The sequence below is a fragment of the Stegodyphus dumicola genome, chromosome 7 (assembly GCF_044657685.1).
Source record: "Stegodyphus dumicola isolate Sdum_Otavi_A_Nest chromosome 7, ASM4465768v1".
Classification (NCBI taxonomy): Eukaryota; Metazoa; Arthropoda; class Arachnida; order Araneae; family Eresidae; genus Stegodyphus; species Stegodyphus dumicola.
The window spans coordinates 101,348,804-101,370,137 of NC_140774.1; the positions used below are offsets into that span (position 1 = coordinate 101,348,804).

General features: G+C 31.6%; 1 protein-coding gene across 2 annotated transcripts in view; it reads right to left on the minus strand.

The window, feature by feature from the left end:
- Nucleotides 1-293: 293 nt before the first annotated feature.
- Nucleotides 294-21,334, minus strand: part of LOC118205291 (WD repeat-containing protein 55) — a 48,622-nt gene continuing 27,581 nt past the window's right edge. The window contains exons 1-2 of one of the 2 annotated variants that reach the window (XM_035377585.2): nucleotides 4,056-4,202; nucleotides 294-1,437 (exon numbers count right to left, since the gene is read on the minus strand). In XM_035377585.2, coding sequence (XP_035233476.1) covers nucleotides 356-1,429 — 1,074 coding nt within the window. In that variant the 5' untranslated portion in view covers nucleotides 1,430-1,437; nucleotides 4,056-4,202 and the 3' untranslated portion in view covers nucleotides 294-355. Of the gene's footprint in view, nucleotides 1,438-4,055; nucleotides 4,203-21,334 lie in introns of those variants that run through there. The other variant, XM_035377584.2, reaches the window with a different exon arrangement.

Below are 21,334 nucleotides of genomic sequence, written 5' to 3' on the forward strand. Positions count from 1 at the left end.
GATTTGAGAAAAATAGTTTTCGTTCCACTGCTAACATAAAAAATAATAATATAATAATTTTATGAATTCCTTTTTACATTTAATCCTTTCTAAGATGAAAATCCATTACTGTGGATGACAATGGTCTTTGCCGGAGATGGTCATCTTAGAGAAGTGATTTTCAATAACAATGTTTAGTTTTTCTCAGAAACAGTGATCACTTTCCGAGATGGTGCTTTATGAAAGTAGCACCACAAGAAGATTCAAAGTATTTATAACAAAACACAAAAAGCTACAAATATTTGAACTATAACTTATTTCAAAACATTTTAATTACAGATTAATATTCTACAATAATGTCATACAGAAATATAAATTAGTCAGCTAAATCAGAGAAAAAGCTATCTATCTGTTTATTCAACTGCTTTCCCTTCTTAGAGTCAACAACCTCTTCTGACTTAGCATCTTCTATACTTGACAAATCCCAAAATTTTATTTTTTGGTCATATGATGAACTTGCAACCACACTTGAATCATGAGAAACAGAAAGAGCTTCAACTGGAAAACCATGATGGCTTCCTAAAATTCCCAAGAACCTGTTAGGGAACAGCTGCACAGCTCTTATTTTACCATCTTCACAGCCTGTACATACAACATCATCACCAACAACAGCTAAAACATCAACAGTACCAGGATGGCCAGGAAATCTGTCACTTATGCTACCAAACTCACCCCAATTAAAAAAGTCCAAAGAACCATCACTATCACCAACAACAACTTTACTTCCATCTTTAAAAATAGCAGAAGATAATAATTCATAATCAAATGCTTCTGACTGTGCCATCATTTTCCCTGAGCGTACATTATAAGCTGAAAGCAGACCATCTCCACTGGTTGATAAAAGAATTTTTTTTTCTTTATTTACACACAAGCTGCTGATATAATCATCACAGTCTTCAAAACAAGCTATAGGAGCTTGCATTCGAAAATCCCATATAACTACTTGCCCTCCATCTTCTCCTGCAGCTAAAAAATAATCATCCACAGGTAATAAAGAATAAATAGGCGATCCATCTGGCCGGGAAAATTTACGATGCACAGAATTGGTTTCAAGGTCAACAACATAAATTGTTGTATCTTGGGAGGCTGTAAAAAGGTAATTTCCTGATTGTGAATATTTCACAGCTCTACAAGACTTTTTATGATGTTCAAAAGTAAGAATTTCTTTACATTCGCTATTTTTTTCAAATGAATACAAATGCACAGGACCATCAATAGTTCCAGCTGCTATCACATTTTTCTTGGGATGGCAACATATATCAACAATTACAGACTTCAGTTCAATATCTTTAGGGACATCAACTTGTGGCAATATTTCACCTTCTTCACTATCAATAAATGAAACATTATCATCGAATGATGACGCAGATTCATCATCACTGGATGTCATCCTTGTTTCTGGGAAAAAAAAAAAGATTACATATTAATCAGAAATTAAACAATGAATACATTTATAAATTTATAAATATGTATCCCATCCCAGGTAAATACTTAAAATACAACTCTAGAGGATGGATGGAAATTCAAATTGAATCATTTTGTTTGAATAAAAAATAAAATAAATTATTATAGTTACATTAAAGATACATTCTAAAATAATGTATTTAAAAACTATAGATATGCTTAGAAAAGAACTGCAGATTTTAACTTTGTTTCTACCTATTCATTAAGTATGAAATGTGCAAACTAGAAGAGTCTAAGATTTGCCAATTGATATTCTGACTTAGAACAAAATCAGGCATTTGTAGTCAAGCTGTGTAAATATATCAATATTCTATTCTATCAAATGTTCATGTTGGTGTGTGTCTTTTGAAGTGTTCTACTAAAATGTACTCTAATTTCCACGGTAGGTGACCTTAATGCTGTTCCCACACAAAAAAAACCACTCATTTGCTTTCTGCGAATTCTACTTTGTTTACATTTCTTCCTTTGAACGGACCTATGTGCCTTACTCACCCTAAACGGCATTGTAACATTAACATTCTTTTTTTTTTTTTTTTTTAGCCTTGTTCAAATCAGGATTTTCATCAGTTTAACAGTCTCGGTTCTCTATCATTTGATGAATCTTCCAGAACCCAGCATCTTCCTTTCCCTCCCCACTGCAAATCTACTGTGATTGTTTTCCCAATGTGGACATGATTCCAGCCGAGTTGCAATAACGAACTCTGACATATTCCTCCTTCAGCGTGAATCGATTGTTCTTGGTATCTTTTCTTGGTATCTTCAGATACAGATTTTGTCAGCTTTAGTATAAATACTTGTTGGAAAGATTTCAAGTAGAGAAGTTTATTGTGGTTTGGGGAGCCGACTGTGATACCAAAGGGCTCGGGTTCAAATTCCGGAGAAGGCATGGGTGTATTTGTTCATCCCCTCAGAGGAGGCAAAGGTGGCCCAGTTATTAGGTGCCTTCATAATAAAGTAACCACTGCTTCTGGCCTAGTATATATAGTAGTGGCCAATTTAAGTAAGAAGGAAGCGGGAAAATTTTTTTAATAGCACAGAAGCTATATTACTGGTTTTAAGCTTAAAGTAATTTCCCATGCTGAAGAAATTGGAAAGAGAGCAGCAATTTGAGAGTTTGAAGTAGATGAGAGATGCACTCAAAGTTGCAGAACCTAAAAAGATGCTGCAACAGAAATGAGCCAAAAGAAGTGGTACTGTAAGGTGGCCAAACCTAGAGGACGACGGAAAACTGGATAAAGGAGCAGCAAGGAAAAGAAATGGCAATTTTGACTGTAAAAATTCACTTAAGAGCAAAATTTAAGGCGAAGCAAATGAACATAACTTCAAAGGCCTTACTGGTGTAGCAGATTTACGAAATGAAAAAATATTTCTGTGTGTACTAGAATAACAGTCGGGCAACAATTACCAATCGACTGGCAGGTTAAAAAAAACAACTTTTCTAAAATGTGTGACAGATATTATTGATCACAAAAAAACTTCTTCCATTACAGATAATAAATATGGATGAAGCGCTGTTAGCTTTTGACTCTCCTGCAAACAAAACTGTTGATGAGTCTGGTGCAAAAACTATATATACTTGCGACAAGGCATGAAAGAATGTCATTTACATGAGTGTTAGCTTGTGCTGCAAGCTGACAAGCTAAAGCAGATATCATTTTTAAAAGGAAAATTACTCCGAAGGGAGATTTTCCTAATGACGTCATTATTTGTGCAAACGAGAATGGACGGATGTATGAAACAATCATGCTTGAGTGGCTACAAAAAGTTTGGCGACATCGTAAGGGATCTTTTTTTTCACCAAACGGATTGTTGATAATGGATTCCATGCATTCTCATTTACTTGAGTCAGTGAAAATCAGCTGTCAAAACTGTCTACGACATTAGCAATAATTTTTGGTGGTTTGACAAAAATCTTACAACCATTACATTTTTCAGGCAATAAATCTTTCAAAACTGAAATCCAAAAGTGTTCAGAATGTTAGATCAGTGAAGGATTACAAATGTATATATCAAAAGCCACAAAATGCGTAGAGCATCTTATGAAGAATTTGCAAAGTGGGTAGGAATTGCGTGGATATCAGTAAAAACATTGTCAATAACATCAAGGTTCAAAGTAGCTGAAATTACCGTAATTTCCGGAAGAAAGGCCGCATCAGCGTAAACGCCGCACTTGAGAAAAATGGCGGGAAAAAAATTAAAATTACACAGAAACGCCGCAATAGATTAAATTGCGCTTGACTTCGTCTGGGGCAGTATAGATGCAAAATCTCAATCTATGTCCTGATATATGACATATAAGTTACGAAAAATGCATGAAATGAAATCGTAACTTAAAAATAAATTAAAGGTAAGAAATGTTGAAAATATATTTACGTTTACGAATATACTTATATTTACCCGCTAAAGAAGTCCATATTTGTATTATATGGACTTCTTTAGTTTCAGACTATATTATAAAAATCTATATTATATCTCAGACTATATTATAAAAAATGTTGCAACAACGAACTATTAAATTTGGATTACAAAAGCAAATTTTAAATTTTACTTACAAAAGGAATTAAAGCAAACTATACATCATATGAAGCCATCAAAATCTGATTCTTCACTTTCTGAATTAAAAAGATTTAGTAAATCCTGATCTAAGTACAAGTCTTCCAGATCGCCACATTCATCCTCTTGGTTTACAGCCTCTTTATCTAAAGATATAATTTCAGCTTCTTTGAATCCTGCTATTACACGGTAAAAAAAAAGTTCGCTCTTTACAGGCAAAAGTTTTGTAAAGTTACAGAAATCAAAAAGTTACAGAATTTCCTGTAATGGGAACAGGTTGAAAGCAAACTGTAGCGGTAACAGCTGATTTGTTTGTAACATTACAGATAATGTTTCAGTAGCCGCGCGGAAGAATCACGTGACTGACTGGAAATTAGCCAATCAGGAGGAAAGTGTTTGAAAGCTAGTTGCAGAAAAAAACATGGCTGAATGCATGTTGGTTGTATAGCGCAGGTAAGTAAGAAAATGTTTACAATTACTGCTTGAAATATTTTTTGTTCATTTTATGCAGATTATTCTCATGCACTTTGCACTGTTATATGTAGTGAGTAAGTATTTAAACGTTTAAGCTTTGCGATTAATTAATATCAGTGTTCGTAATGTCTAATGAGTTGAAAGAGTGCAAAATACAGTGTCTCACAAAAGTGATGGGACACTTGTGCTTTACGAAAGGAAACTAGTAAAATAAATTTAAAAAACATGTAAAAAATTTTTGTGGGTGTGTTTCATACTTAAATTTAGTAACAATTATTACATAACATTTTCTCAAAATATTAAAATAGTAATTTAATAAAAATACAATTGTTTAGAACGGAGCAAAAAATGGCTCACATAAGTGATGGGACACTTACTTTTCCATCATATATTTATCCAAAAATTTTACTTCTTAAAATGTTTTAATATTTTGTTGGATTTCCTTTTACTTTTAAATCGTGATTTAATCTTCTTGGGATGGATTCGACTAATTTTTTTGTGATTTCTGGAGTGATTTTACCCCATTCTTCTTGAAGCAATGATTTTAATTGTTGTTTTGAAGAGATGGTGTGTTTGCGAATTCTTGCCAAATATTCTCTATGGGATTTAAGTCTGGAGACTGTGGTGGTGTTTTTATTATTTCAGGACAGTTATACAGCAGCCAGAGTCTAACGTTCAAAGCAGTGTGCTTGGGGTCATTGTCCTGGCAGAATTTAAAATCGTTATGAAGGGTCAATTTTCGTGCTGAAGATTTCAAATTTTGATTTAAAATGTCAATATACTTGTACTGATCCATTATACTGTCAATAAAAACAAGATAACCAACTCCAGCGGATGACATACACCCCCATACCATAACTCCTCCTCCACCATGTTTTACTGTTGGCACCAAGTTCTGTTTGTGAAATTCTTTCCTGGGTTTTCTCTACACCAAGATTATACTATCAGAAGCAAATATATTAAATTTACTCTCATCAGCAAATATAACTTCATTCCAGTGATCAGAGTTCTTATTTATGTTGGATTTTGCGAAAGCCAGTCTGAGTTTTCTATTCTTTTCACTTACGAAGATTTTTTTCCTGGCTGCTCTACCGTGATATCCAGCACATCGAATTACTCTTCTAACAGTCTCAGGATTAACAATTACTCCATATAATGCTTGTAAATCAGCAGCAACTTTAGGAGGACTCATTCTTGGATTTTTTTTTAAATATTTTGAACAATAATTCGTTTTATTCCATTGGATAGCTTTGATGGTCGGCCAGGTCTTCTTTTATCCTGAATCATATGATTCTTTTTATATCGTTTAATGATATTGAAAACTGTTGTATGACTCATGTTAACTGTTGCAGCAGTTTCTCTAATAGATTTTTCACGTTCAATATGCAAATTAATAACTAATTTTCGAATTTCAGGCAAAGTTTCTTTTCGTTTAGCATTCATGGCTGCACAGAGCTAAAAAACACAAAAATTCCAAAACAAACTGGAGAGAAAGACTGCAGACGATTTTATAAATTATTGATAATTGCTTTTGAGTAAAAATAGAAACCCCAAAAAATATTTTTATTGTAGTACGTAGTAGTATCTAATCGTGTCCCATCACTTATGTGAGCCATTTTTTGCTCCGTTCTAAACAATTGTAGTTTTATTAAATTATTATTTTAATATTTTAAGAAAATGTATGTTACATAATAATTGTTACTAAATTTAAGTATAAAAAACACCCACAAAAAATTTTTACATGTTTTTTTTTAATTAATTTTATTACAGTTTCCTTTTGTAAAGCACAAGTGTCCCATCACTTTTGTGAGACACTGTATTTATTCCAAATGCAGATCTAATAGTAGTATTTTGTCATTGTGCATCCGATAAATTACGCCTTAAATTGCCCGTATTATTATTTAAAACTAATTATTCCAAAATTTAATCACTGTTTGTGGTATATAATTGAAATGGTAATGTGGTTGTTGAAAACAAAACTAATCATTTTAGCGTTCTTTTCCAATCGTCTGACCAAAGAACGTTTGACATCTTTTTCCCGGCAGGCTTTGCGAGAAACGTTTATATAAACATTTAGAATTCTGAATGTAATGTATATATTTTTTTGCTTACTAGGTTTGGTTTATTCTTTTTCTAGGATTATCTAATTAGTTATACCTGGTTTATAATTCAGTCTAATATGTATGTGTACGAGTGTGTTATGAAGTAAAATTACAAAAACTTAACCAACGCAGTCGAGAATCTCGTTTATTCCTTTAGTGTAATAATATTTTTTTCAGTGGTATTAATTTCTTACGAAAATATTATAATTCCAAAATGAAGTAATTATATTGATTAAAAATATGCCGTATCATACTTTTCGTAATGTTTTGTTTTACTAACTAGATGCAACTTAATTATTCCATATATTTTAATATACCAATATCAACAGGGGAAAAATGGAAATGACCTAAAATATTTTTCTAACAATTCATTAAACTAATTATAAAACAAAACTAAAATTTTGTGCATTATTTCCAAAAATATCATTTCATTAATATTTTATAAATGACAACATATATTATATTGTATATATAACTACCATTGCATACTTATAAGTTTTTAAACATTTAATGTAGAATTTATGTTGATTTTATTTTGCCCAGTTTTAATACAGTTTTGAGTTACTAGGATAGCATGAATCTGCTAATACAAGTTTAATACATTTCTTGACAAATGTTTCTCTTATTCATGTAATATAATATATAAATCATAAAATAAGTTTTCTTAAAAATAAATTATTGTTGTTTATTGGAATTTAAAACAATTCTGTATCTGTATGTTGTATTAAAAATAAAATAATAATGAATTTTTAATGAAGCATTGATTTTAGCATTAACAATGTATATATATATATATATATATATATATATATATATATATATATATATATATATACACATGAATAAATGGAAATGCAAGCTATTTTTCCTTACAAAACCGCCCATGAATATATACTTCCCTTCAGGCTGATAGCCTTTGTATGCTTTGCCATATTCTATCAATCCAAATGATGCAAATATGCAGAAAATTTTACTTTCTTTGAAAGTTAATACCAGAAATAAAATTCAGTGCATTTGTAAACTATATTAGTTCTCTTATAGCTTGGCATTTAATTGCCCAATGATTTACTAGTCCAAACTAAGGCAGAATTCAGATATCGTTCAAATAAAAGAAAATTAATAAGGTCTGATTTTTAGACGTATATATGAAGATTTATTTTTTTAAATATTATTTTTAAGTCAACCAAATTAATTTCAAATTTAAGTAAGTATTCATGCCTTTCAGTAGCATTATTTTTGATATCTTAAATTAAATAACTGAATGCAATATTTCTTGTTAATAAAAGAAAAGCAATGTTATGAAAGACTAGCACAGTGGATTTGCAAGTTCTAATTACGAAAGGTCCCATGCTTTAAGGAGTCATTTTTAAAAATACTTAATTAAAAAAATATTTAACGTAAAACTTCCAAATTTCACACATGTGGAATATTAATTCTATATATTTTATCTCATTCTTATTTTATTAATTAATTTCATAACATTTTGTGTGACACTAGTAGTAATTATTAATTAAATTTTATGCTGTTTCTGATCTATGTTTTGATTTTGTTATTAATTATGTTAGTTTACATAAGATTTAAAATTATGTAAGGTACAAAAACCTTCTGCATCTATTAATATATGCTGAAGTGAATGAAATTATGCCAGTGAAATTTTTTAAAATCAAAAACAAATTTCTGTGGGAAATTAAAGTTATAAATTCTAAATGCAAACAAAGGAGTGAATTTGAAAGTTATCAAATAAGCCAAAGTGTTGGTCATTTTTTCAGTTTTGCAGAAGAATTTTTATACTTTGCAAAATGGGAATATGATTTTTGGTTTTGTTAGTATTAATTATTACAATTGAATTATTGCAACTTACATTGCAACACGTAATTTAGCTTAAAATTTATTTGAACTTAATTTTCTAATTTATTTTGATCATGTATATTTCATATGTCATAAGTCTTTGAAATGAACTTAATTCTATTTATTTACACAATTTTTTTAAAGAAGAAAAAGTCACATTTGGTTTGCTTAGTTGCACACAAAGATACATACCTATATATATAGAGAGAGAGAGGGAGGGAGAAAGAGGAGTTATGTTTACTTGCAGACTTTTTTCTTCCTTTTTACTAATATTATAGTATGAAAATCAAGGGTGAAATTAAGCAATCAATTTAATTTTGAAGGATGTAATTACAATAAGATCATAACCAATCAAAAATATTCATGAATGAACTACTGGTAACTATCATAGTATTATTATTTAAAAGAAACCTACATTCCAATAAGATCGCTTAGTAACATAACCATTTAAGTTATCTGATAAAAGTAATTTTCATTCCTACTTCCTATACCTTGAATTTCACTCTTAGTATTGCCCACTGCTACTCCCTAGACCTCAAAGCATTTAATGCATCTGGAACTGCAATTTGTGTCTTCTTCTACAGCATGCAAGTTATCACCGTTTAGTTTGTACTGCCACGAGCAATGATCTTCAGGATTACCGTATTGCGTTGCATATTCCACCCCACCCAGCTTTAGAACCAGATTCTGAAAATTAAAAAAAATATTTACATAATTTCCCCCTTTTAATGCATTCAGAAAATGAATATCCCAATATTTTAAAATGGATTTATCAACATAATGATTGTTTTCGTCATACTAACAAAGGCAAACTTTTGCACACTTAAGGCCCCGTTGAATCTTTCTCTTCTAACTGTTGAATATTATGTCAGCCTAATACAAACAATGATCTATGATAGTGAAAGCAAATACCAACTGCCATTCACTGTGCAATTTTGCCATATCAGCTGAATGTTCACCCTAGCAAGCATCGGACCACAACCTTCTCTAATTATTTATGTATGATCTGAGGCCTAAGGATTTGCAAGAACAACAATGAGAATGACAGAAGTTCAAATTATAAAGAAGAAATGAGATAACTTATTAGATGTTGCAATTATGTGTATTCTTATTGAAATAGAGGTTTCTTTTAAATAAATAATATTGTGATAGTAGTAGTTTATCCATGATTACTTTTCATTTGTTATATTCCTACTGTGAATGTGTCCTTTGGAAATTAAATTATTCATTTAATTTTTCCCTCTTAATTTACGGAAGATAAAATTAGTAAAAATAAGTGGGAATATGGCATCAAGAGCATTAGATATCCCCATTTTCTTGAAGCTGTTCACTATTATTGTTTCATCAATGATAGGCCATGCACCCAAAATCCACTAGCAAATCAGTTAGTAAGATGAAAATGACCACTATGCGGACAAAACATTTAGGGTAACTTGTTTTGTGAGCGCCTTAAGGAAGACAAACATTACCTAAATCTTTAAAACATATTCCGAATCCTGTGCTAAAAGAAAGCTAGGGGGAAAATGTTGTCCAAGTCCCAGTGATTCCTTTGGACGAATATGTAATATTGTTTTAGAAATTTAAGGTAATAAATATAATATTTTTCGAATGCTAAAACAGTTCGAGAAATTTATTCAAGTTCTGAATTCTGAATATAAGTATACTGTATATTATATTTAATAACTATGGTGGCTTCATTTATGAAAATATTTGAATATTGGCTGTTTTTGTACAATGAACCTTCTTCTCTAAGCTAGCTATACGTGATTCCTGAAAATTTTGATCTTTAAATGATAGTGGGCATCCTAGAGAAATTATGTTTACTAATTAGTTATTTTATGAGGAATGCTGGTTAAATTTAAAAAGTGATTGACTGAGGTAGCTTGTTGTAATGAGACGGTTCACTGTAATCCAATTTTTTAAAGAATTTAAGCTGTTCTTAATTAATTAAGATATTATAAAGAAATATGGTTAAAAGTGTTATATGAGCACATGTTTAAAACATCTATTAAAATAATTTTTATAAGCTTTTTAAGAGCATGATTATGATTTTAAAAGAAATGTTTTTTTCTTTATTTAGGAGACATGGTTTACAAAGAGGAGAAAAACCATTCATTTTTTCCAAGCAGTCGAAACGAATTTTTATGAAATGTTTATTAAATTATATTATGTTATTTTTTAATTAATTCTTTTTTTCAGGTTTTACGTAAAGTTTATGAATTAAGTAATAAATTATTTTTACTTCTGTATTTTAATTAGCATATTATTTGCTTCATAGTGTTTCACAATAAAATTATAAAATTCAATAAACTTCTTAATTAACATGCTGTAATATAGAGAGAGCATAAAGTTTGTTTTCTGTTGTCACATGTTTATTTCACAATTTTGTATGCGAATCTCGAAATTTATAATAACTAGGAATACTTTTTAGTATCACTTTCGAAATGGTAAATATTAAGCTTAGATTTATTACATATTATGTTTGTAAAAAATTATAGGTAAAATTAAAATGCATTAAATTTTAAGCTAAACTGAAGTATTAATTTTAGAAATAAATTTCTTAAAGGCATAATTGTATTAAGAATTTTAAGGGAAACAAGGCTTTAAAAATTAAGGTCAGTTGGCAAAGTTTTATGCTTATTCAAAAAGCACGACATTAGGTTTTTAATGAAAGAATCTGTTAATTCAAAGGAAATTATTTGAAGGTAAGTAAAAAAGTTATGCATTATTTCAAACAATAGCAGACTGTTGACAAACACTGAGTGCAGATAAGAATAAAAAAATTAGTTAGACGTTGTAATTCAAGCGTATGAACAAAATTTGAATTCCTTGTAGTAACAAAATGAAGTTCATTGCTATGTTGACTTCTTTAATTTACTGAAAATGTCATTTTTTAGAAGGAGAGAATATATTTTTGAAATATGAAGAACAGCTGTTCTGAGTTCTTCATAGAAACATTTCACAAAATGCCTTTTACTGTAATAATATGATCATATCAACATGCAACACATTTACTCATATACGTTAAATCTAAAGCAACATGTGTCTATTTTAGCTAAAATTACTAAAAAGAAAGTTCTAGAATATATCTTATTAACTGACACTAAAACATGCAAATAAAACATACTATTTTTTCAGCTATTTTACAGGGCAAATATAAGGAGTAGCATATCAATTTGAACTTTTAAATTAATCAAAATGATAATATGAAAGGCCTTTCAATAATATCAGACATAAGTTTCTCTTCATAAAACAAAAATACTCTGCAACAGACTAATGTTACTTTTTGAAAAACGAACATTGCTGTTGAAAGCACATTTTTTAAATTAATGCTATTCTGAGGTCAAATTGACTAATTTAAAAAGCCAAACTATTATGCTTCACTTGCATATATCTGTATAATGATATACACATGCAGATATTGTTTTACTCAAAACATCTTGATTTCAGTATATTTTATTATAATAAGCATCATTTTAAACAAAAAAAATCTATTACTTTTATAGACATATCCTTTAGTATTATCTATGAAAAATATATTCGACACACATAATTACTTAATGGGATATTAGAAGGAAATAATCTGAAACCTTTACAGATACAACCATTGGAATTTTACGTAAGAAAAGTATCTTCTACTCACATAATAACTTGCTATAATAATACAAGCAAATAACCTGTAACGGTTACAGATATATCTGTTGAGATTTTACATGAGAAAAACATGTTCTTTTTACATAATTATTTGCTGTAATATTACACGCAAATAATCTGTAACCATTACAGATATATCGTTTGGGATTTTACATGAGAAAAACATATTCTTTTTACATAATTATTTGCTGTAATATTACACGCAAATAATCTGTAACCATTACAGATATATCGTTTGGGAATTTACATGAGAAAAATATGTTCTACTTACATAACTATATGCTGTGATATTACAAGAAAAAGATCTGTAACCATTACAGGCAAAACTCTTGTAATGTTACAAAGAAAACACCTGTTTCTGTTACTCAAATAACCCATGGCATCCCAGTTTCCATGAGTTTTCTTAGTAACCTTACAGATTTTTTTTACAGTGTATTGACGATGTTTTTACTGATTTCTGCGCACTTCTTGATAAGATGCTCTGCAAATTTTACCGCTTTTGGTATACGTATGCAATCCTTCACTCATCCAACACTCCCACCGCTTTCGGACTTCAGCTTTGAAAGATTTATTACCTGACAAATCTAATGGTTGTAAGATTTTATTGCAACAGGAATTATTGCTACGGTCGTATGCAATTTTTGACATCTGGTTTTCACTGACTCAAGTAAATGAGCACGCATGGAATCCATTATCAATAAGCCTTTTGGTTTGAAAAACGATCCCTTACGACACTGTCAAACTTTTGTAGCCACTCATGCATGATTGTTTCGCACATCCAGCCGTTCTTGTTTGCAAAAATAATTACGTAATTAGGAAAATCTCCCTTCGGAATAGTTTTCCGTTAAAAAATGATCATAGGCTTTAGCTTGTCACCGTTTGAGCCACAAGCTAACACACATGCAAATGATGTTCTTTCATGCCCCGTAGTAAGCACAGATACAGTTTTTGCACCAGTTTCATCAACAGTTCTGTTTGCAGGAGAGTCGAAAGCTAACGGCGTTCCATCCATATTTATTATCTGTGACCGAAGAAGTTTTCTTTTGTCAATATCTGTCACATATTTTAGAAAAGATGCCTTTTTATCTTGCCAGTCCATTGGTAATTGTTGCCCGACTGTTTTAGTACGCACAGAAATATTTTTTCTTTTCATAAATTTGCTACACCAGCAAGGCCCTCCTTTGAAATCATTTATGTTCATTTGCTTTGCTATAAATTTTGCTTGTAAGCGAATTTTTACAGTCGAAATTGCCATTCCTTTTTTTCGTTGCTCCTTTATCCAGTTTGCAAGGTTGTCCTCTAGATTTGGGCACCTTACAGTACCACTTCTTTTTTGGCTCGTTTCTGTTGTGGCATATTTTTAAGTTTTTCTTTTTCAGTTCTCCAACGTCGAATACATCTCTCGTCCACTTTAAACTCTCGAGCTGCTGCTCTTTTTCCAATTTGTTCAGTACGTGAAATTACATTAAGCTTAAAACCAGCAGTATAGCTTCTGTGCCGTTTAGGTGCAATTTTCAAAAATTTTCCATGCCCTTCTTACTTGAAAACTATCCAACAAGTACTTGTACCCAAACTGATGGGATCTGTATCTGGCAGAATGCCAAGAAATATCGATTCATGCTGAAGGGGAAATACGTCAGAGTTTGTTATTGCGAGGCAGGTGGAGTCGTGTCCGCCTTTGAAAAAAATTGCAGAAAAGTCAGGGGTGGGGAGAGGGTGGTTCCTGGAAGATTCATCGAATGGCAGAGGAGAGAGACTATTCAAAATGAATAGAATGCTGATTTGAAAGGGGGAAGAATGTTATTCTTCTGACATCCCGTTTAGGGTGAATAAGGCATGTAAGTCCATTCAAGGGAAAGAATGTAAACAAAATAACGTTCGCAAAAAGCAATTGAATGGTCTTTTGTGTTGGAACAACTGAGTGGTCTATGTACAATGACAACGCCACCCAAACTATGTACAATGACAAAGTTATTCAAACTATGTACAATGACAAAGTTATTCAAACTATGTACAATGACAAAGTTATTCAAACTATGTACAATAACAAAAGTTATTCAAACTATGCACAATGACCATCGAAGGAAATATTTTATTTTTAGTGCACCTAAACGCCACACCCACTGAAAATTTAAGTTTTAAACACGTAAACACCGCGGCGTTTCTTCCGGAAATTACGGTATATCGCCAGATAAAAAACTGTAAACCAAGAGGATGAATATGACGATTTGCAAGACTTTGGACTATTTAGACGAGGATTAGCTAAATCTTTTCTAATTCAGATAGTGAGGAATCAGATAGACGGCTTCATATAATGTACACTTTGCTGTAATTCTTTTTGTGAGCAAAAGTAAAATTAAAAATTTTCTTCTGTCATTCAATTTTATACCTCGCTGTTGCAATACTTTTTATAATGTAGTATGATTATTACGTATATGGACTTCTTTAGTGGGTAAATACAAGTACATTTGTGAATATAATCATACACTCACTTCCAAAAGTTAAGAACGGAGAGGAAAATGCTAATTTCCAGAAGCCAATCAGAATTGAAGAGGATGCAATTCACTGCAGAGGTAGATGGAAGTATGCAAATATGTTAGGTAACAGCCAATCGCACTTTTATGTCAAGAAATATGCAAAAAAGGCAGTCTTATAAGAAGCCAGCTTTATGAAGGGTTACAGAATTTGATTGTAAGAGCTGATAGAAGGTGTTTAAAACTTTCGTACAATTTGTTTTCAAGACATACGTATTTCTATGACTTCCAGAAGACGAATGAAAGATTCTGAGCGCTGGCGTGCTGTGGGGCGCACTGAAGCAGGACAGTCGATCACAGATGTTGCTCTTTTCTTCGGCGTTCATCATTCTGTAATTTCACGTTTATGGAAACTATTCCAAACCACACAGACAGTTGTCTGAAGGCCCGTAGCCGGTCGGCCAAAAGTTACAACCCCCGCGGATGATCGATATATTGCTATTGTAGCCAAGCGGAATCGCAGAGCGACATCTATGGTTACAGCATCTATTGGTAAGGCGATATCTGCAGCTACTGTATGCCGAAGATTACATATGAGTGGACTTTACGCCTGGGTACTTCGAGTTTGTGTTCCTCTATCTATCCAGTCAAGAAAGGCACGATTACAGTGGTGCCGAGAACATGTCAACTGGAATGTGTCTGACTGGGGCAACGTCATGTTTACTGATCAGTCAAGATTTGCTCTGGATAAAGTGACCACATTTTCATTGAGACAAAGTGGGACAAATGGAATGAAATTAAAATTATAATTTAGTTATGAAAGCATACCAATAATTCAAAAAAATATTTTATTATACACATTCATATACTTATCTACAAATATACAAAAATATATTTATTATTACTATTGGTAACTATAAAAATATTTGTAAAAAACAATATTTAATTTAACAATTTTAATTTGAATATTATGCTTTTAATTAATTTAATATTTCGTTTTAAAAATATGATTTTCTTTTATGGTTATATTTTTTATCCGAGTGATTACTTTGCAATAGATTCAGATCATTTATTAAAATGTCGTGAAATTTCTCACATGAATTGGTCAAATTATATTTTAGGCTTAATACAGATTTTAAAGTTTTAATGTTCAACTGCGTTTTTTTCAATCGTCCATATTTTATTGATATCAGAAAAAACATATTCTGTTGCTGCATTTGTTCCTGGAAGAGAGAGCATGTGTTCTACAATTTTCGAAATATTTTCATAAGTAATATTATTCTGTTTAAAATGAAGGAATAACTCTGTTCATTTTTTGTGTTTCCACATTTGCAGACAACCTACATTTAATTTTTTCATCAGTAACGTATGTTTTTACCAATGACACCTCATCACAAAGATCATTTTCGCAAATATTACTTTTCAGAAAATGATTACTAATATATTAAAAAGATTTTTCCACAAATTCCCATTTTTAATGTCACCCAATGAAAGTTTTTAATATCCTCGAATTGAACTCTCCGTTCTTCAAGATATTCCAAGCAGTTATTATAAAAATTTCTGACTTCTTTCAGAAAATCAGCTCATTTATAATGGCACCTTGTTCTTTCAAACTAGTGATGTCTTTTCGAATAACTAAAGGAACGTAATGCTTATCAATTCTTTTTTGCAATTTTGTTTTTAAATTATTGATTTCATTTGACGCTTCCATAATTGAAATTTTGTCCCCCTTCAATAATTTTCACAACATTGTGAAATAATGTAGCTCGGTTGTGGAAGAAAAATTTGTGATGAGTCATTTTCAAAAAAACAGCTGCAATATTCTTGGGCATTTATCTTGTGATAAAAAATAGGATTTTAATGTTTCATATATTTAAAAAATATTTTCTACAGCTGGTAAAAGAGCTAGCCATCATGTTTGGCTGTAATCAATAATTCTTTTATATTCGATTTCTGCGCTTTCACAAAAATCCTTCAAACTTTCGACACACACAGTATATATGTTACCATGAAAGACCGAAATTGGAGAATGTCAACATTCACCAAATACGTCGGTGAAAGATTGAATATTTCTTTACATTCTTGTACATTTGGACCCTCACCAGTGTATGTCGACAATCCCAGATATGCTCTGGATTAGGTTGAAAAGAGAGGAGTATATGTACACGCTGCCATTCCAAAAGGAAGTGTTCCACAAATAAATGCAGTTGTAAAAGCAAGGGCCTCTTGTGCAATTCAAAGTGTCATAATAGTTTAAGTTGTTGCAATAAATGAGATTTGAATCACATAATTTGGTAAGTTTATAACTTCTATTATTTTCCTTTCTCATTTTGAATGCACTGTGTGTTTTAAGTTCTTATGTTCTTATTCTGAGTTTCAAGTGCGTTTTTTTGCGAATGAATTATGGAGGAGAAAATATAATATTCTTATATGTTCAACATTCACCATTAGTACATGGTGAATGTCGACATTCACCAATGTAAGTCAGAAGTAAGAGTATTTGGAAAATATTTTGGACATACACCAAGCAACTATGTGAATGTTGACATTCACCAGTGAAAGTCGGCATTCTCCAAATTTCGGTGTTTCACCGTAACATATATATAAAATACAAATAAATTTTTGCAATAATATTTTTAACATCCACAGGAAATAAGTCAGACGCTGTTTGAATAGTATTGTGCAGAATGTGCGGTGCACAACCTACTTGAATAATTTTTTAATTCAAATGTTCGTTAAGTTTCGTAAAAACGTTATTGATGCCTCTTCTAGCTTTTCCACCAAAACTTGCGTTAGTGTCAATAATAACATTATTGCCTCACAATAGCCAACAATTTTATTGTTCAAATTATTCTTTTTTAAAATAGTCCTTATCGAATCAAAAATTATTTATGAAGATTCACCCGGCAGTCACCCAGACAGTATAGTGGTTAGGGAAGCCTCACTGCGATACTGTAGGGCCTGGGTTCGAATCCCCAGAGAAGGCACGATTGTAACTGTCCATCCCTTCCTAGGAGGCAATGGTGGCTAACCTATTAGGTGTCTCCATAATAAAGAGACCACCACATCTGGCCTTAGTATAGATTAATGGACTCTTTTACAAAAGTGTAATAAAATCTGCCATTAGAGAAAAAAAAAAAAAAAAAAAAAAAATTCACCCGGTAATGAAACAAAATCTAATATTTTAATTTTAATTCCTGTTTCTGGATAAAAAATTCTAACAACTGTGGGAAATAATTTTAAAGCTTTGTGGTTGGAAGCATCATAATATATGGATATAAATGTGCATTTATCCAATTCTTTCTGCAATTGTGAAAACGAATATTGTGAAAAAACATTACAATTGTTTTGGTTTTTGTTCTCGTAAGTGCAAATTTTTTGTCATACAATGTTTTGCTCATTTGTGACGTGCAGTCAATTGATCTGAAACTTTGATTGTGGTTTATGGTGAGGAAAGCAAATAGCCCTTCAGCTAATGCTAGCTGTTCCTCCGTTAACAATATATATTCCTTGACGAGACGTAACGACACAGATCGAACACCACCGAGTAAATTTAACTCACTACATCGCCTAATTTAGTTTACTCTGCATGCATTTTATTTTTTTTTATTTCTTTATATTCACTATAATAATTAATAAATAATATATTTTTACAGTACATTTAAAATAAGAAATACTGATATTTTCTAAAAAGCAGGACATTTTTAAAAATTGGCGGGATGCGGGACTGTCCCGCCAAAATCCAGATGTGTGGTCACTTTAGCTCTTGAGCCAGATGACAAGCGAATAAAGATATGACGTGAACAACAAACACGCAATCAGTTCCAAAACATCACCGAACATCACGCATTCCGAGGCGAACGCATTTTGATGTGGGCAGGGACTTCATTAGGGTACCGCACCGACATGCACATCTTTAGACGGGGTTCTCTGACGGCTGTCTGGTATCAAGATGAAGTCCTAGAACCCATTGTGAGACTGTACGCTGCAGCAGTTGGCCCTACTTTTGTTTTAATGGACATTAACACACATCCCCATAGAGCTGACATCGTCGATGACTACCTGGAGAGTGAAGGGATTGCGTGTATGGCGTGGCCAGCATATTCGCCGGACCTTAATCCAATTGAAATCTTTGGGATGCTCTCAGCAGTGCTGTATCTTCACGTTTCCCACCTCCAGCCACTCTTATTGAACTGGAAACTGCTCTATAAGAAGAATGGCAATTGCTTAATTCTGCGGTGGTTGACCACCTAATTGAAAGCATGGTCACAAGGTGTAAACTTTGTATACAGATGACTGGAGATCACATACCCTATTAATGTCCTTTTTTCATTTTATGCTGTTTATTTTCACTTTATACATAATTCTGTTTAAGTCTCCAGTATGTCATTATCTGATAACTTACAAAAATTTAATATTGTTATCATTTCTGTATATAATTATTGGTTTTGTTTTATGCATAAATATATATGCTACTCTCCTGCCGAATTTCATGTCAATCAAAGCAGTATTTGTTGATTTTTTTGCATTTTACATCTCCGTGCTCAACTTTTGGAAGTGAGTGTATTTTCAACATTTCTTACCTATAGTTTATTTTTAGTCCAAAGGGGCTTTGTCCCTGCAGGACTATTGTTTTCGTTTTGTGATTTTGTGTTGAATCACTCTGAATGTCCGTTTCACTTTTAAAACTGTTGCCACCAAATATTATCACCCTGTATTATATTTGAAGAAATTAAATAATGATGAATCTGCATAAATGCATGTATGTTTCTCGCATTGTTACAAAACAACAGTACCTAGAGCCATCAAATTTTGAATGACATAATCCTACAGCGAATATGAGCATCTGGAAGTCCAAATTTGAAATTTTGAATTTGTGATATTATTGATTTCATATTTTGTAAAACTTTAACGAATTTTTTATTAACCCCTTGGGTACATTTGACGTCTGAGACACATCATTTACTTTTTCCCCCTAGGAGTGGATGACGTGTCTAAGACGTCAAACCAAATATTATACTCTTGGGTACATTTGACGTCTGAGAGACATCATTCACTTGTTTTCCCTAGGAGCAGATGATTGACATACTTAGCATGAAACATTCAAATGCTGATTTGATAAACACAGGCAAAAGGAGAAAAAAATGAAGGTGGCGATAGCGAAAATATTATAAAACCGAATTTGTGCTTGAGTACAATAAAGGTATGGGAGGCGTTGATAAACAAGACCAATTGCTAGCATGCTTCTCAGTTATGAGAAAATTTGTAAAGAGTTATAAAATGTTTTTTTATCTAATAGATATGGCCTTTTATAATGCTCATGTTTTATATTCTAAAATCAACTGCACAACCAAGGCAGGCATTACTTCCTTTCGTTTAGCTATTGCCAAAGAATTGCTGAAGCAATTGTCATTAAATTATATATATGCTCAAATTATAAACATCGTGGACGCCCGTTAAGTAGTGATACACCATTTCGTTTGGCAGCGAAAAATTGGGCACACTTTCCAACTTTTCAACTAAGCTCAAGCAACACCCTGGAAAAAGGTGTTGTGTTTGTTATAAGCACAATATTAGGAAAGAAACTACGTGGCAGTGCAAACAATGCAAAGTAGCACTGTATTTACTCATTTGGCTTTGAAAAATATCACACTCTGCATAATTATTAGTAATTGGTTTTTTGTTATAGCTTGAATTTATTTCATTTAGTTTTATTTTGTTGTCATTAATTTATTTTTGTTTTGCAATTATAATTACTTGAAGATATCTTAATACTACATATGTCACCAATATTTTAGAAATAAATAAATTCTTACGTAAAACGTGCTGCTTTTACATTCTACTCCAAGCAACCAAAAATTATATCCGTTCCACATGCAAGGATTTTCTCAAATAAATCCATACCCAAGGGGTTAACAAACTCAAGGATTTTAAAGCGAACAATGGCAACGTTGCATAGAAAAAAACATTTTTATCTCCAGTGCGTGAAACTGTGTATCAGAAATTCTTAAAGATATGCTCAATTTAAATTTTGCGATATTGCTCTTGAACTGAATTTTATGCTTTAAGTGCGAAGAACATGATATTTAATAAATGAAGGTAATACACAAATTGGGGGGGGAAGGCCCCCTTTGACGTAATTTTAAACCTTTCAGATTTTCTGTTTTAGTTATGGTTTCATTTCATGCATTCTTCTTAACTGATATGCCATATATGACCATAGACATAGGTCAAGATTTTGCATCTATAGTGTTCACGATGACATCAAGCACAATTTAACTTAGTATGGCATTTCTATACAATTTTAGTTTTTTTCCGCCGTTTTCCTTGAGTGTGGAGCTTACACTGATGCTGCCTTTCTTCTGGTAATTACAGTAAATCAAAAGATTGAGTAATTTTTTTCTCTGTAACTAATATAACAGCACAGACAACTCATAATATGAATATACTGTTATCATGCAATGAATACATAGTCTACCGGGGATCTTAATAAAATTTAAATTGCTAAATGTTAAAAATAAAATTATCATGCGACCAGATAACTGTGTGTTTGTAGCAATCTGAATTTTTTTTCCTGGCTGGCCTTGCGATAAATGTTTAAAAAAAATAAATTTTTAGAATTCTGAATGTGTTTGCATTCTGAATTTTTGCTTACTAGGTTAGTTTATTATTTTCTTTTTCTCAGATTAATTACACTTGGATTATTTCAGCCTAGTACATTTTTTG